Genomic DNA, 15472 nt, shown 5'->3' with positions numbered 1-15472 from the left:
ACAGGCTCCTCTGTTCTGCTGAATAGAGCAGAAACGAGTTTTACAAAGCAGTTTTACTTCTCAAGGGTAAGTCTCCTGCTCCAGCACACAACTCCAGCAGAGGTGGTGCTAGCATCCCTTAAAACTCACCAAAGATTCCTGCAGCTCTGTGCCTTCACCTGGTTCATGTCAGACGTGTATTCTGGCTCCCCTTTATATATTTTCCACTCATTGTAAACTATACCACAGAGTGGTGCTTAGAAAATACCCACAAGCTGGTATTAGAGTTTTTTGCCTTGCCTTACTGTTTTCCACACCTCTCTTGATCTTCACTGTGTGCCCATGGGAATATTGTGGGGTTACTGTACCACATTCTGCTAGGGTTGGTTCAGTCCCTGTCCTTTCCCTTGCTAAGGCCTGAATTATCAAAACTAACCAATAATTTTTTTGATTGCACTCATTTTTAAATTAAACTAAAGGCCAGTGGCTCAGTGTGGGAACTCCAGATTTGGAGAAATTAGTTGTGGGAGAATAGAGCTATTGTTTGGCTGCTCTCATGCTCATACCTTTGCAATCTGGCCGGATCCTGCTAGCTGTAAAAAAAATACTTAGTTTGCATTATCCCTCTTCTAGGACAAAACAAAGTATAGTTTTCAGAGCCATATTTTCTTCCTGATTCTTCTAGCTTGCATCATGTAAATTCAGGCTGTCTTACCTTAATCTTTCTTTGCACTTGGGCCAGCAGCTGAAAGCCTGTGAAAGCATGTGCATTTTATCCTCTGTGTGCTCTGTAGAAACAGCTTTACAAACCACAGACTACTTTAAATTAAATGGCCATTTTTTGAAATCCTATCATTACAAAGCTGAGGCTTGATTGTTGTTCTCAGTGTGCTTCATGGCAGCAAAATTCCTGCATTTTGGGAAATGTGCTGCCTATTCATTCAGCTGGAGTGGATCCAAAAGCAAAGCGCAGAACCGTTGTGAGTGCTGGCTAGTGCTCACTGAATTACTTTGTCTAATGGATGGTCTGCATTGTCATTTTGTGAAATGCTCAGATGAGAAATCATCATCATTTGGATCACGAGGTTGATTTTTTTAAAATACAGATGCACAGAAATGGTCTTTTAAGAAGTCCAGTTGTTTTCATTACTGCTGGCACAGCAGCAATTGAAAGCAGCTCTACTGTGGGACAGAGAAACCCTCAATTCTGTAATATGTTATTTGATATTTTTCTTTCTTCACAGGAGCATTTATGAAAGTAAACACTTCAAAACAAACCCGTCTAAGAAAGTTATTGTGAAAGTTTAGAAATGCCATCCTGGGTTATCTCTAGGGAAAGGCTGGGATTCTCCATCTTGCAGCTGTCCCACTCAAGCCATCTAAGAGATGCCAGTGGGCAGCCAGTCATGCAGCTTGCATGGTGTAGTCTGTAAGCATGGAGCCATCACGCATCTTTTCTCCAGAGGCTTCCAGTTGGACTTTTGGGTTTCTTTCTGTCTAATTTCCATGACACCACTTTGTCCCAGGGAAGCCTGGGAGACCCTAGGTGCGAACAGCTGCTTAGCTGAGTTTGTGGATTATTTTAGGGCTGTTGCCAGTTGGATAACTGTACGGGATAACTAAACCGGGTGGAGTGTCCTCAGTAGCTTCTGGACCATGATCATGTATCCTCAGGCCAGAGGTGTGGCTGGCTGGCTGCACAGCACTCACTGCTGCCACTTTTAGAAGGCTGTGGACCCAAATTTCTACTCTTGGCAGCTCCCATGGAAGAAGGGACCCATTCCTTTGGTAATCCAACACAAAGTGAACCTTGAACACAGAGGCACCCTGATGCTGCAGTCACCCCACTTTTGAACGGAGTTATCTTGGCTTCCTCTGGGCACCTGCTGCAACAAGTGCCTGCAGGAGAGGACCTTCTGCCCATTATTCACACTGACCTCATTAGGACTGCTCTAATGTGTGAATTCAGGGAAAGGGTCTAAATTATGTGGTCTATTAGCATGGTGAGCAGTTTCTGAAATACTTTCAGCACCATAATTTTCTCTGTCTAATAATAGCTGTCTTATTTATTATCTGACTTCCATACTGATACAAGCTACCCTACAGCCATATAGACTGACTTCAATTTAATCCAAACATAGGAATAATAAAGATAATTTGATCAATATTAAAATAATATTTAACAATATTAAAACGGATTAGAATTTTAAGTAACTTGGTAAAGAGGCAGTTCAGTGTTGTTTTTCAAGTTAGCTTAATTAAAACTCCAGATCCCCTAAGCCACAAATTCTTTTCTGTCTGAAAATAGTTTATCACCAAACAACCTCTCAGAAGATGTTTTTTTATCTTGGAAGACCTGTCAGCTGCCAACTTGAGACTTCAGAGTCTAGGTTTAAAGATACCTAAAATAAATAGTGTACACCACATGTAAATACATATTTAAAAATCTGTGAAGCCTTAAAACTGTTGATTAATTGTTTTCTTTGGTCACAAGTAATTCAGCTGCCTCTCCTGGGTTTAACCTGCTAATATATACAAGACATGTGACTGATACTTTCCCAAAGTAAATACTATTCCCTGTCTCCGTTCACCTCATGCTTCTAAATGATGTATTTGGAGGTATGCTACTGTCAGACAACTTGGGGATTTGGCAAAAACTCCCTGCAGATTTGTGTAATGACACCAAAAGCCCACCTCTGGCACATTTAATGTTGCTCTCATCTCTTGAAAGAGCTTTAGATAGCTGAGAGGCAGGTAGATGAATTACACTGCCTTCTGGAAGTACATTTTTTTCTCTTCCCTGAGTGGCTCTGTGTTTTCTTTCTGGTGAAGGTCTGAGATTAATTTGACCTGGGTAAATCAGTAGCAAAATGAAATACATTTTTAATGAATTTCTGCTTTGTTGCTAGTGTACTTTCTTATTTCTGCCTTTTCTTGTGGGTGAGTGTGTGTGTGCACACATCTACTTGGTTTAAGTGTACGCAGAATATCCGGGGTTTAATTAAGCCAGTGGTGGGCAGCTTAGTATAATTACTAAATCTTGCACTATTGCTTCTTTAATAATGGTTACGTTACTCATTATGAAACTGCACAGCTTGCAGAAATTTCAGCAGATCAGCGCAGGTTCGCCCCAGTTTGCTCAGCTGCATTATTTGAACATATGCTGATGGATGGAGCTTTACCAGGCTGCTTGTGATTGCGGGATCATTGCTTTCCGTATGTGTGGTACAGTCAGTCAGCAGGACTGATAGGGTATTAATGTTTAATTGAGTGCGCTTCACTTAAATCAGAAGTCAAGAAGAAAGGGTAAGGAGCATTTCTTATCTGTAACGTTGTATAGCAAATATTCTGGAAATAAAAGGGAATCAGTAAGTTGATCGGGCTTTGTGTTTGGAAAATAACAATAAATAGGGGTTCTTTGTAAAACTCTTTTGTTTCCGGATAAAACAAGGCCTGTTGTACTAACCGCGGGGACAGCAAAAGCGAGTGTTCTGTGCAGAGACAAAGCCAGAAGAGTGAGAAGCCACATTCAGAGAACAAACCAGGGGAGTGTGTTTTTAGCTTTAAGGCAGGGTTAAGCGCCGAAATGAATGACCGTGCAAAAGCCGGTGCGGGAGCAAGGCGCGGTGGCGCGGGGGCCGGCCGGCTCGCTCCCAGCGGACCCGCGCCCCGGGATAGCCGCGGGAGCGCCTCCGGCCCGTCCGGCCCGGCGCTCCCAACGGCGCCACCTGCCGGCGGCGGCCCCGCACAGCGCCCGCCCGCCGCCCCCCGCTCCCTTGGGCGGGAATGAGGGCGCGCGCGGGACAGAGGAGGCTCCCGCTCGGCGTATCGCCTTCCCCAAACCTCACCTCTGAGTTTTCAAGCGTTTGGATGTCGTTCAAAAGAAAAAAAAAAAAAAAAAAAAAAAAGAGGCAAAAAACCAACAAAACCAGAAATTTTGCTGTGAAAGGAGACCAGCAGCAAGAGGAATGAGCTCATGGGGTACACTCTTAGTAGGTGAAGTGACGACCTTACAACATGCATGCCACGGACACTTGTTTTTTAGTAAAAATGCAAGCCTTTGCTTTTCTGTGCTGGGTAGAGGTAGCTGCTTCTCAACTGGATCCTGGCTGGAAGGAACAGTCTTCTGTCCCAATAAAGCATATCTTGGTTTTTTTGCAGGGGCAGGGTGTGGGTTAAAGAACCTCTCTAGTACAGACAGGGTCCGTCCTCATCTGCAATCAATCAGTTAATCAATCAGTCTTCCATTTTATAGAACGTTTCTTGAGTACGTCTTGTTTGTTGCACTCATCAGGTAGTAGAACAGACAGGCAAAATGCAGGGTTTGGTTTGTCTCACAAATTGAAAACAAAGCAGTACTTCATCTGTGCCACTCTTCATGTGATTTCATTAGCTCTTATCCTTTATCAGACACAGCAGATGTTTCAAGGGTAAATGTAACCGTAACCCACATAACTCACACAAAATAATTTTTAATTTCTCTGGAAGGCAAGCGATTTACAGCAGTGAAATAACAGAAAGGAGTACCAGCATACATCGCTCTACTCTGTTTGCTTGGCCTGTGGCCTCTGGAACAGCTTCTGCTGGGAATCCCATCACTAGGATGGCCTCAACATTTCTGCAGTAATTTACTTCTTTTGTTGTTGTTTTAGCATATTTGATATGGACTATTACAGCAGACTATTGTGTCCATACTGGAGCCATATTTTCTGCTGCACACAAGCATTTTTCAGTTCGAGGTAAGGCCGGCTTTTGCATCCAGTTTAATTTATGCTGTTTGGTTGGTTTGCTTTTCTATGAATACAGATGATGATGATAATCTTGAATGCTTTTGCAACCAGAAGCTCCCTTTTATAAGCTGTATTCTTTGAGTTCTTAGAAAATATAATTTAAACAATAGAAGTATGTAAGTATGACTGTGCCAGGACGTTCTATGTTAATAAACTTTTAAAATGCTGCTCATTATCTTTATCTTGCCACAAATAAATTAAATGCTTTGCATGTTCCAGGGGTTTATGGAAAACTGTCAAAATTATGAGTTGTTTGATAAAATTTATAAACATTTATGCAAGTAAGTCTCACTGTAAAGTTTAGATACGTTTTTTACTTTGCTTTTATTTAAAGACTTTGACCATATGTGATTTTTAATCGTGTTACAGTTTTAAAACCTCTTGGTGTGGTCTCCAGACCTTGCTTGCATCCATTTAAGTTTTCTGAATATTTTGCAGAAGGGGAGATTTGTCAGGAGCACCTCTTTGACACAATAAGGCTACTCTCAGGGTTTATTAACATCATCTCCTAGAGGAGAAGTGGCTGTGCAAGAAATACTGTTTGCCCACACTGGCAAATACTCTTAACTTTGAAACAGGATTAAGCACTGAAATGAGTGAACATGCAAAAGCATTTCAAAGGCTGCAGCCCACTCAGTACTGAGGAATGAACTGCAAACTCCCAGCTGCTCTCCTGCAGGAAAGTGCCATGTCTTCATCACAATCCTATGAGTTACTACTGAGCTTCTCAATTGCTGTGTGCCGATGCACCACAATAGTAAAACACTTTCCCAAATTACAGGTCTCTCTGCAAGAATTTTCAGGGCTGAAACTTATCGGACCCACACCCCCCAACTACAGCAAATGTATTCGCCCTGACCCTTGTTTTGATGGTGTAAGTTACTGGATGAGAGTTCCTTATCTTTTGCAAGTTGTTAATAACAATAGAAATGTGTAAGCTTGATCAGATATGCAAACCACCTTCAGTACCTTGTAAATGCATAGTTGTTTAGCAAGCCAGAACTGGAAACAGTAAGTTGTGCCAATTTACAGAGCCTTCAATACAGTGTATATCTGGGTCATATTTTTATTTTTTTTTCCTTAATGCTGAGAGTCTCATAAACACAAAGAAACTGTGTTAAAATAATGTATTAGCAATAAAAGCAGGGACACTTGCAGTATTGATGTTGACGCACGTTTATTACACTCTTTCTTGCATGGTTGGGAAACCCTAGGACAACCTATGTCCAAGACCCAGTAAAATTACTTCCCTAAAGAAAACAAAACAACCCCACCTGTTAATTCTAATGACTAGTTGCCTTCTGCCACTTCTGGAAGAACTCTCTAGCCCATGAAGAATGGGCCTTGTAGTGATTTTGACTTGCCAGTTAAAATCTTGAAGAGAAATATGAATGTGACCACTGTCTTCTTCACTGTTGCTGTTGTTAACCATAAAGCTTTGTTTTTCTTTTAGGGTGGGTGCTGAGTGACCAGGTAATGTGTGACATTCTTTTATGGCTGACCACTGAGAAAGCATCCCTGGAGAAGGAGCTGAACGACACACAAAGTGGTAATTGTCAACAGCTACCTCTCCATCAACTGGAAGAGCCAAGGCCAGCCACTAAATAGAGCTAATGAACGTGTCCTTTCAATAACAACTGATACCATGTAATGCTTATACAAAGGAGGTAAGTGGTTTGATGACATGACTTCTGTTTTAACTGCTGGCATACCACAAAACCACTGTATGCATCTGATAGCAGGACACTGTTTTTTAGTGCGACCCTCTGATTTTGCTAAACTGACCACAGCCTTGACTGTTGTTTGGAAAAATAAGTACCTCTTCAAACAGGGATACAAAAGGAAAAAAAAAAAAAAAAGACCAATCTACCTTGAAACTCAACACAACATTACAACAAAAGGATGCTGATCCCTGATAAGGCAGGCTTGGGAGAGTGGGTAAGGGAAGAGATAAAAAGCCAAGACAAACCTGTAGCACTGAGTGGGTGAGACTAAGGTGGGGAAGGATTAAGATGGTATATTTCCCTCCCAGGCTGGGTTTTACTTCATGAGAGATTTAAATGAGTGATCTTCCCCTGTGATATGTCATCATTATCAATATCAAGGAAGCAACAAAGGTTGCTGCTAAGGATGAGCGTCTCTCTCATCTCCCCTCTTCCCAGATGACAGAGGAGATAGGGAACCAGGGAGACTCACAGGCAGCACCAGTCCTCTTCCACTGGACAGCAATAGGCAGTGACGTGTGGAGTAGGAATGGTACAGGGAGACCTAAATTCCCTTTTCAGGAGGTACTTCAAGCAAGGAAGATGGGCAATTTCCTCACCTGAGCACTGCTGCTGCCATGGAAGATGCACAGATGGAGAAAACTCATCCCATGGACAATGTTTTCATGCTGCATGTGTTCAGAGGTAAGTTTCAGGCCTAATCAGTGTGTTGAAGGTGCTTTAGTGACGATCACAATGGTTTCTTTCCATGGGAAAAGGAAAATCACATCACAAATATATACATATTGCTTTGTGACTGCCCTGCCTTAGTATGATTTCATGAAGTATTTGTCTTAAGTGAATGAATTATGGCAGTGATTTAGTGTGATGCTCAGTTGTTGTCACCTCTTGTCTTCATTTCATAAAGAACTTTCCTCTTTGCATTTTCCAGACTATTTTAGTATGTTCCCTGCTGTTACTTGGATGCCTGGATTGTTATTTGATGCCCTCATTGTGATTTGTATGTTTCTCACACCGAGTGATGTTAATATTTAATGAATTTTAGACCAGGATAAAGAGAAGATTCGATGCATTCGATAATATAAGCACTCTCCTGTGGTTGTTGTCACTTAAGAAATTATTAGGGTAGATTTATTTTTCCTATGGCTGTTGCTTTAGAAAGGCTGTGGCTGCACTGTAATTAGAAAAGGGAAATGTAACCACTGATTACAGACAGAGAAGTAAGAAAAAGCCAGTGTACCAGAGGATTCAGTACATCTTTCCAATGGAAAAAACGTGGATGTGTGAAAATCTATTCTGGAGTAGTGCATAATAAAATGTACCTCTACAGGCTTATCTTTGTTTAAAATACATGGAAATGTAAAAATGACACTTCCCAGAATGAAAAAAAAAAATTCCAATTGCGTGCATTGTATTTATATACTGAGTTTATCATGTATTCTACACAGCATGGAGAAAGTTTAGGACCGCACTTGTATTTTTAAGGAATATCTTATAATGGCATCTAAATTATTCTGTGTTCCTAAGCAGCTTCAACCCGTACAGACTGAGGTTGGAAGAAAAAAGTAGGTTTCCTTTCCTGAGGGAGAGGGATTTTGATAGTGATGTCCAGAAGGTGATCCATATCAGTTTTCTGTAGTCCTTCCCACAGGTACAATTTCAGCTGTTTTAGGACTTTTGCTTTCTACCCTAAAGGTAGGTGACAAGCTGTATTGGAAATGAGGTGTATGCATCTCGCTTTTTAAAACAAAGCTGTAGACTCTCAAAGGTCTTGGCTTTGGGGTTTTATTCACAAAATGAACTTGCAAATCAAATTGTCTTGCATCTTCTCGGGAAGTAAAATGTATTTGAAGCAGTCTTGTATACACCAGCCTGCCATGCACCTGATTTGCCACCGCTTGTAAGCATTTTGGAAATTGCAGCTCACATGCAGCCCCCAAAGAAAAAAAATAAGAACGTCTAGGAATATGAAAGTATTTTGCACCTTGCTGTCAGACCAGTCTGTTTCAGAGCGTTCATTTCCCCAAATGAAACATCACAGTTTGAAAGAAATAGATTTGTAAAACAGGATCGGGAAGATCCGTCACAGAAGTGTCCCGCCAAAAGCCACGAGTGTCACCCCGTCCAAGACCCGCGCCTACCTGCGAGCGCAAAGGCCGGGCGTCGGCGATGTCTATCGCTACATTGCCCGTGTTTACACCTGAAAAGGCAAATCGCGGACCTGCAAACGGCAAGTGTTAAGGAGGAGCTGCGAGGGCTACAGCGGGGAGCGACGGGCCGAGGGTTCCGCTCTGCGGGCCGGGCTCGGGGAGGGACAGCGCGGCCCCGGGCGCTGCCCCGCGGCTGCTCCGCAGCGCCTCGGCCGAGCCCAGACCGTGCCGAGCCCCGGGCGCCCCGAGGGGGAGAGGCAGCCCCGGAGCCGGGCGGGGAGGGCCGCAGGGAGCCCCTTCGGGGGGCAGCGGCCCCGGGGAGCGGCCGGCTCCGGCTGCGGCTGGAGAGGCGGGCGAGGGGAGCTCGGCGGTCCCGGCCCGGCGGGCAGCCGGGGAGCGGAGCCCCTCCGCCGAGTTCCCGGCTGACAGCCTCGCTCCCTCCCTCCCTCCCTCCCTCCCTTCCTTCTTTCCCTCCTTCCCTCTCGCCGCTCGCTGGCGGCTGGCAAAACCTGCCCGCAGCACGAAGGGCACTGACACAAGCCGGGGACGAGCCCGCCGGAGGCAACCGGCGCCGACGCGCTCTGGCCAGGTACCCCGGCCCTGCCCGAGGATCCGCGTTTTCTCCCCTGCTACTCCTCTTCTACCTTTTCCTCCTCTTCTTCTTTCCTCCTCTTCTCCTCGATCCTCTCCCCCGCCCCTCCCGCCGAGCTGCCGCGGGCGCAGCCCCCCGACGCCGCCGCCGGGCCGGGAGGTGCTCGGCGGGGCCGGGGAGGGAGTGGCCGGGCATCTCCCGGCAGGGAAACGGGGTCTGGGGCTGGCAGGCTGTCTGTGCGTGTGTGCGCCGGGGGGGAGGGAGGCATGGGGGCCGGGGGGTGCCGGAGGAGGGACTATGGGGAGAGGAAGGTATAAGAAGGGATGCGGGCAAGGGAGGGGGGTGATGGAAAGAGGGGGTGCGCGGCCGAGGGGCAGGCGCTGACAGCTGCTTTCCCCGCACCCACAGTCCCCTCCCCCGGTGCCGCCGTGGGGTGGGACTCCCCGGCGGGCCGCGGTCTCCCGTCCTGCTCCCCACCCCCCCGCCGCTGCCCGGCGCCGGGGGTCGGTGCTGGGGCGGGCGCACCGGGGGTGGGCGGGCTCCGCCGCCCGACGGCGCGTCCCGGACGCTGCCCCGCAGCCGGCGGGTGGGCAGCGGCACCCCCGGGACGATGATGCCGCGGCTCGGCGGGGGCTGGCCGGCCGCCCCGCGCCTCTCCCCGGCCTCCGCCGCCGTCCTGCTGGGCGTCCTGTGCCTGCCCGGGGCGCCGGCCTCCTCCCTGCTCACAGGTACGCGGGGCGCGGGCTGCGCGGGGCCCACCTGCGCCGGGTGGCATTGCGCGGGGAGGGCGGCCCCAGGTGTAGCCGCGTGGTGTGGGGCAGGTGAGCACCGTAGCCGTGCCTCTCTCCCCCCCACAGAAAAAGTTTTCTTGTTCCTCTTCTCCCTCCTCCCCATTCTCCCTGTTTCCCCTCGAGGGTTTTAATTTCCTGAGATCTGGGGCACGGAGGGAAGTGGGAATCAAATTCTAGCGCAAGTGAGGAGCCGTTAGACTTGAGGAGTGATGCCAGCATGACAGAATACCGGCTAATCAGCATTAGGGCCGTAAAGGGTTTCCTAATTTGATTCCGTTTGACAGTCAGCCTGCTAATTTTGACTCATTTGCCGAGCGGTTGCCGCGCATGAAAGGGATGCTTGGTTTAGGGCTTGTGCTGGTTGCAGTCCTCAGAGCGCAATGGACAGCTTTCTGCTGATTTCAGTGGGCTCTGGATCTATCGTTATAGACGTGTCCTGCTTTGCATGGAGTACTCGTTATTCTCCACACGTCATCCGAGAGAAGAAAAAGCGTCCTTCTTTGCTATAACTGGGCACAAAGAAAGTCTAGGTTTGTGCAGCAATAGAAGGCCACTCATTTCCCCGTTCTCTTTAGAACCTTGCAGAGACGCTGAACATCCTTGCCTGATTAAATTGGACAAGTGAAAGCAGGGTTTAAAATCGAAGGCTAGGAATGGAGCAAGGGTTAAACGTGAGTGTGGCGAGGATAGTTTCGAAAACTGCCAGGGTAAAATGAAATATGCTAGTACTTAAAATTTTTTATTTCTATTTCAGGATCGGTTGCAAAATGTGAAAATGAAGGGGAAATTCTGCAGATACCTTTTATCACAGACAACCCTTGTATAGTGTGTATTTGCCTGGTAAGTGTGTATTTCAGCTAGTAAGAACATTCAGACGTGTACTAAATCTAACTACACAGAGCGGGAAATGTTTCACATAATCAAATCTTGGGTGACTCTGTTGCCTTTATGTAACACAAGGTTATCTCAGAGCTGAGCTAATGGAAAGTAACCCAATACATGATCTGGCAATCATTTATTTGACTTTAAAACCCGGGCACAAAATTGTACATGACTTTATTTCAGGACATTGTGCAGCCGTGTTTACCATGTGAATTTGTGGGGAGAACTTTCACAGAGTTGGGGGTGCACCCAGAAGTCTTTGCTTGTAGCTCAGCAAAAAAGAAGGAAAGGTTTGGAAACGCTGTTGCTTTGAGCTCCCACCTGCTCCCTGTCACAATCCTGGTGGGTGAGGAACTCCATCAGGGTGCAAGGTGAAGGCAGCAACGTGACTGTATGGGCTGTAATAACATGACAGTGAAAGCACAAGTGATGCTTTCGTCAGAGTGCTTTGCCTGCTGGGGTGGGAGTTCAGTGGTTAATGGTGTAGCTAGCTGATACACATTTTGGGGAGAAACGTTCTGCTTCCTTGTTGTTCTGTTTCAGAGTTAAGCATTTTTGGGAGCAGTTCAGTTGGACAAGCCAAGGCTTAGGAGTTATCGTAAAACAGTCATTCTAAATAAAACTTCCTATGATATTTTTAAATAAAAGCCATAAACCCTAATTTGCTGTTGAATGCAAAGAAAAGTATAGGCTAGAAAGCCCTATATTTTACATTTTGGAATTTAGAGAGTAGCTGAATGTACAGAATGTGTTCTACTTTAGGATTGAAATATCAACACACCCTCTCCCCATAATATTATTGTTATTATTATGAGTCTATAAAAGATGTAAAGAATTGTTTCAGACTGCCTTTTAGAAGGCAATTTTGGCAACTGTAGCACCAAGATCATCTTGAGGCCCTCAAGGTTGATATCTGTCACTGCGCTGAGTTCAGTAGATTTTAAGTGAGACTCATAGATAACATTTTAAGAAATATTGATAAAGAATTCATTATTGATTTCTTCTGAGCAGAGTTGGATGGGAAAAAGAGGAGCATGGGATGTGGCGAGTAAAGAAATCAAAGGGAAAACAAAAAGAGAGACAAAGCTGTGTTTTATCATGGATCACCTTCCCAAATATGTCTGCCACCACTTTTGCTAATGGAAGCTAGTGTTAACCAGCGAGGAAGCAATTTATCTGTGAAAGAGCAGAAGTTCAGTCTTGGGCATCAGGGCAATAATGCATGAGGGTAAAACACTTGTATTTATAGATCTCTCTAGACCTTGGCTTTATTAAATCAATGAGCACCCTTTTAGTGTGCGAGCATGAAGAACTGCAAAAAGCATTGGATGTAAGAACTCTAAATCCCTGTGGTTTGCAGGGCTTACTTTAGTGAAATGGCAGCTGAGGGCAGTTGGCTCCCTTCTGTGCCAGGAGAACACTATGTTTTATTAAGTGCACAGATGCCTAGTGAGTTACTGCAGTTACCTGCCCTGGCTACACTCTGCTTTATTTCTGCCAAAGGATAAATGCAATCTCTGTTTCTTGGACTGGAAGCTGGGAGACTTGGTAGAGGAGAAGGAAACCAGTCTGGAGATACTGGCTTTAATGCTGTGCAACATCCACAGCATCGACTTATTGGACTGCCCATTGCTGAAATCTTTGTTTTGGCCTGCCACAAGGGAAAAGATCAATTTTAAGACATCTGGGAAGAGACGAAACAAAAGAAACAGTGGGGTGATTTGTGACCAGGAGGGAAGAGAAAACCAGATTGCCTTACATTCAACGAGAAATAATGATTGTTTAATAACAATTCAGTGAGCTTAATAACAATTCAACTTTCTCTGGGAGACTGATCATACTCTTCAAGGGTAAACCTGATGGATGTTCATACTGTAAGAAGTGAGCAATTAAGAAGAGAGCTTGATCAGCTATTACAGAAAGGAAGCAATTACTGTTTAAGAGAGGACAGAAAATTCAACAGAGGGCACCTATGTTAAAAACACCAGTAATGTGTGTCACTGAAATTGCAGATTGGATTATGGCATGTCTTCCTTAGTGGTGATCCATTTCTATGACCGCAGGTTGCCATAAATAACAACACAAGTTATGGAAATCTGAACAGCTTGGGGGTGAAGAGGAATATCTAAATAACTGAATGTCCCATCCCTGGCAGTGTCCAAGGCCAGACACGGGGGTTCTGAACAACCTGATCTAGTGGGTGGCATCCCTGTCCATGGTGAGGGTTTTGGAACTAGGTGATATTTGGGGTCCTTTAATCCAAATCATTCTATGATTCTATTAACTCCCTTCCAGGACTTTGCCCCTCTCGCAAATTAGAGGACACAGAACTGAAATGCAGGGACTGTAACATCAAGTGTTTGACAGAACTTTGCAGACTGTCCTGTGGAGCATGCGGATGCATCCCAGCAAGAGGGAAGCAGTATAAACAAAATGATCTCTGGCTTTCTCTTAACGGGCTAAATCATTTTGGAGGGTAAAACAACAGGTAGTTCTCTAAGAGTAAATGTGGTAAATATTGGAAGCTCATGGATTATGAGTAAGTTGCAATAATGAAACGAAGAATGCAAAGAGCAATTACAAAATCAATTCCTTTTACACCACTGGAAAGTCTTGGCAGGAAGACCAAAACCAAAAGTTGTCTTTCTCATTGATTAGCAGAGACAGGGTGGACTGATCTTCATGGTAGGAACATAAGCAGAAGAAATGCAGCTAGGGCACAGACTGCTGTCTGTGGACACTGCTTTGGTTGAAGCTTCTAGCTCTTGTTTAAAATTTTATTGTTAACACAAACCCCTGAATCTTGAATACAAAAGGGACATTGGTGAGGATCTTCTGAGAAACAGCCAAGTTTAGCTAGCAAAACAGATTTGCTCATTCTTGAGCACTTGCTCTAACATGTGAAAAGAGAAGTTGAGGTGATAGAGGGGTTCACACGGAGGGTTTGTGCTGGAGGTTTCATATATAGTGTGAGGTAAGCCATTCACTTATGAACTATAGATAGTGCTTTCTAATAAAAAGGCACTGCACCCACAGTGAGATAGCTCTGCTTTGGATGTCCCTGCTTGTCAAAATGAAATGTGTTGGAGTGCACGGAACAGCTCTGATTCTTGCCTTTAAGGAAAAAGGTAAGACTAAGGGTGTGTAGGTGTGTGTGTACATAAACACTGTAATGCTCTGCAAGCAAGAACTACCAGCTGAATAGGTCTCTGTGCGTAAAATCTCGACTTCCCAAATTCATAATTTATATGTCTCAATGGTCTTAATAATGCTATAAAAATGGTCATTCTTTAATATCTCTAAGACAATAGTTTCAATGTGAGCTTTGACAATTACCACACTTTAGCAATGGCATAAACATGAGTGAATTTGATCTCCAAAGAACTTGTCATTAATTACAGCTGAGTGCAACAAATGGCCATTTTGTTTTTGCCCTTTCAGAGAAAAACATCAAAGTCAAAGAACAGAATGTGGTTTATCCACAAAGAATTTCTTGGTGGACTGATGAAAGCTCAGGTCTCCTAACTCCTGGTCTAATGGTTTGACTACAAAGACACTGCTTTTTACTTCATGCACTTCCACTATATGAGTGGATGGGGGTGATACAGTCGCAGTCTGAACATACTCATTTTCTTTCGTGTCTCTCTGACAACAGGCAGGCTGCACAGATGCCAGGTTTTTGGTGTGTCTGCTCTCCTGAGCTTCTTCTGAGGCGTGGATGGGCAAAATACAAATTAAAGCTGTCTTCATGATCCAGAGGTTTGGTGAAGCATGCTTTATTGCCTTGCTGTTGCTATCTGCAAAATGCTGTTAGAGCCAGAGTGCTCTGGTGTTCTGCCCACTTCCACTCTGAATGTCTTGTGGCTCTGCATCTCCTTGGAGATGCACTGTCTGTGGAAATGCTACATCCTACTTTGTTCTCCATAGGATTTGAGATTTGCCCTACTGGAAAAGGTCAAAGAAGGCTGAAGGCAACTGAAAGTACCTACTTTCAAATGCATTCACCTTAATATGCCATTGAACACAGACATTGGAGAAAGTACTCAGAGCTGATGGGTAAAACAGATACACAGAAGTTGCACTGGAAAATTGTTTTTCTGATTGTGCCGTGGCTGAGCATCCCATTGCAACTGTGTTTATAGCTAAAGACATTTCTGATGAAAGGATGGGAAATGCTCTCAGCTGCATCAAGTTCTGTATCAGATGAAGGTAAACACTCACAGGAAATGCTGGATGTGATGGGCAGTAAGTTAAACAACCCTATGAAGAAAAATTTTCAAAAAAAGGAAAACTACTCTTTCAGATGATGGTGTGGCCTCTGATGGTAAAAAAAAAAAGTTAGTGAGCATATGATTTTGACATTATGTCATGCTTGATGGCCAACACTAAAAACGTCTTAAGTTTTGTTGGCTTCTGAAAATCAAAGTAGTGAAACTGTGGATTATGAAGATGAGTGAAAAAAATTTGTGTTTTAGGGAACTAGTTTGAATTGGTAATGATGTTTATAGGTAAAAAATAATCTTGATGGTTTCATAATGGAGTTCTATTGATTCACTTTGAGAAA

At 44.6% G+C, this 15472-nt stretch overlaps 1 protein-coding gene across 3 annotated transcripts in view; it reads left to right on the top strand.

Annotated features, from left to right (window-relative positions):
- Positions 1-9161: 9161 nt before the first annotated feature.
- BMPER (BMP binding endothelial regulator) overlaps positions 9162-15472 on the top strand; it is a 103793-nt gene continuing 97482 nt past the window's right edge. The window contains exons 1-2 of one of the 3 annotated variants that reach the window (XM_058421851.1): positions 9162-9232; positions 10781-10866. Coding sequence is in view for 1 of the 3 variants with exons in the window: in XM_040072327.1 (XP_039928261.1) it covers positions 9849-9963; positions 10781-10866 (201 nt within the window). In the remaining 2 variants the exon portion in view is untranslated. Of the gene's footprint in view, positions 9233-9848; positions 9964-10780; positions 10867-15472 lie in introns of those variants that run through there. The other 2 variants (XM_040072327.1, XM_058421852.1) reach the window with 2 other exon arrangements.

The sequence above is a fragment of the Hirundo rustica genome, chromosome 1, assembly GCF_015227805.2.
Source record: "Hirundo rustica isolate bHirRus1 chromosome 1, bHirRus1.pri.v3, whole genome shotgun sequence".
In the NCBI taxonomy this organism is placed as follows: domain Eukaryota; kingdom Metazoa; phylum Chordata; class Aves; order Passeriformes; family Hirundinidae; genus Hirundo; species Hirundo rustica.
The sequence above is the reverse complement of the archived record's forward strand: the minus strand, read 5'-3'. Positions and strand labels throughout refer to the sequence as shown.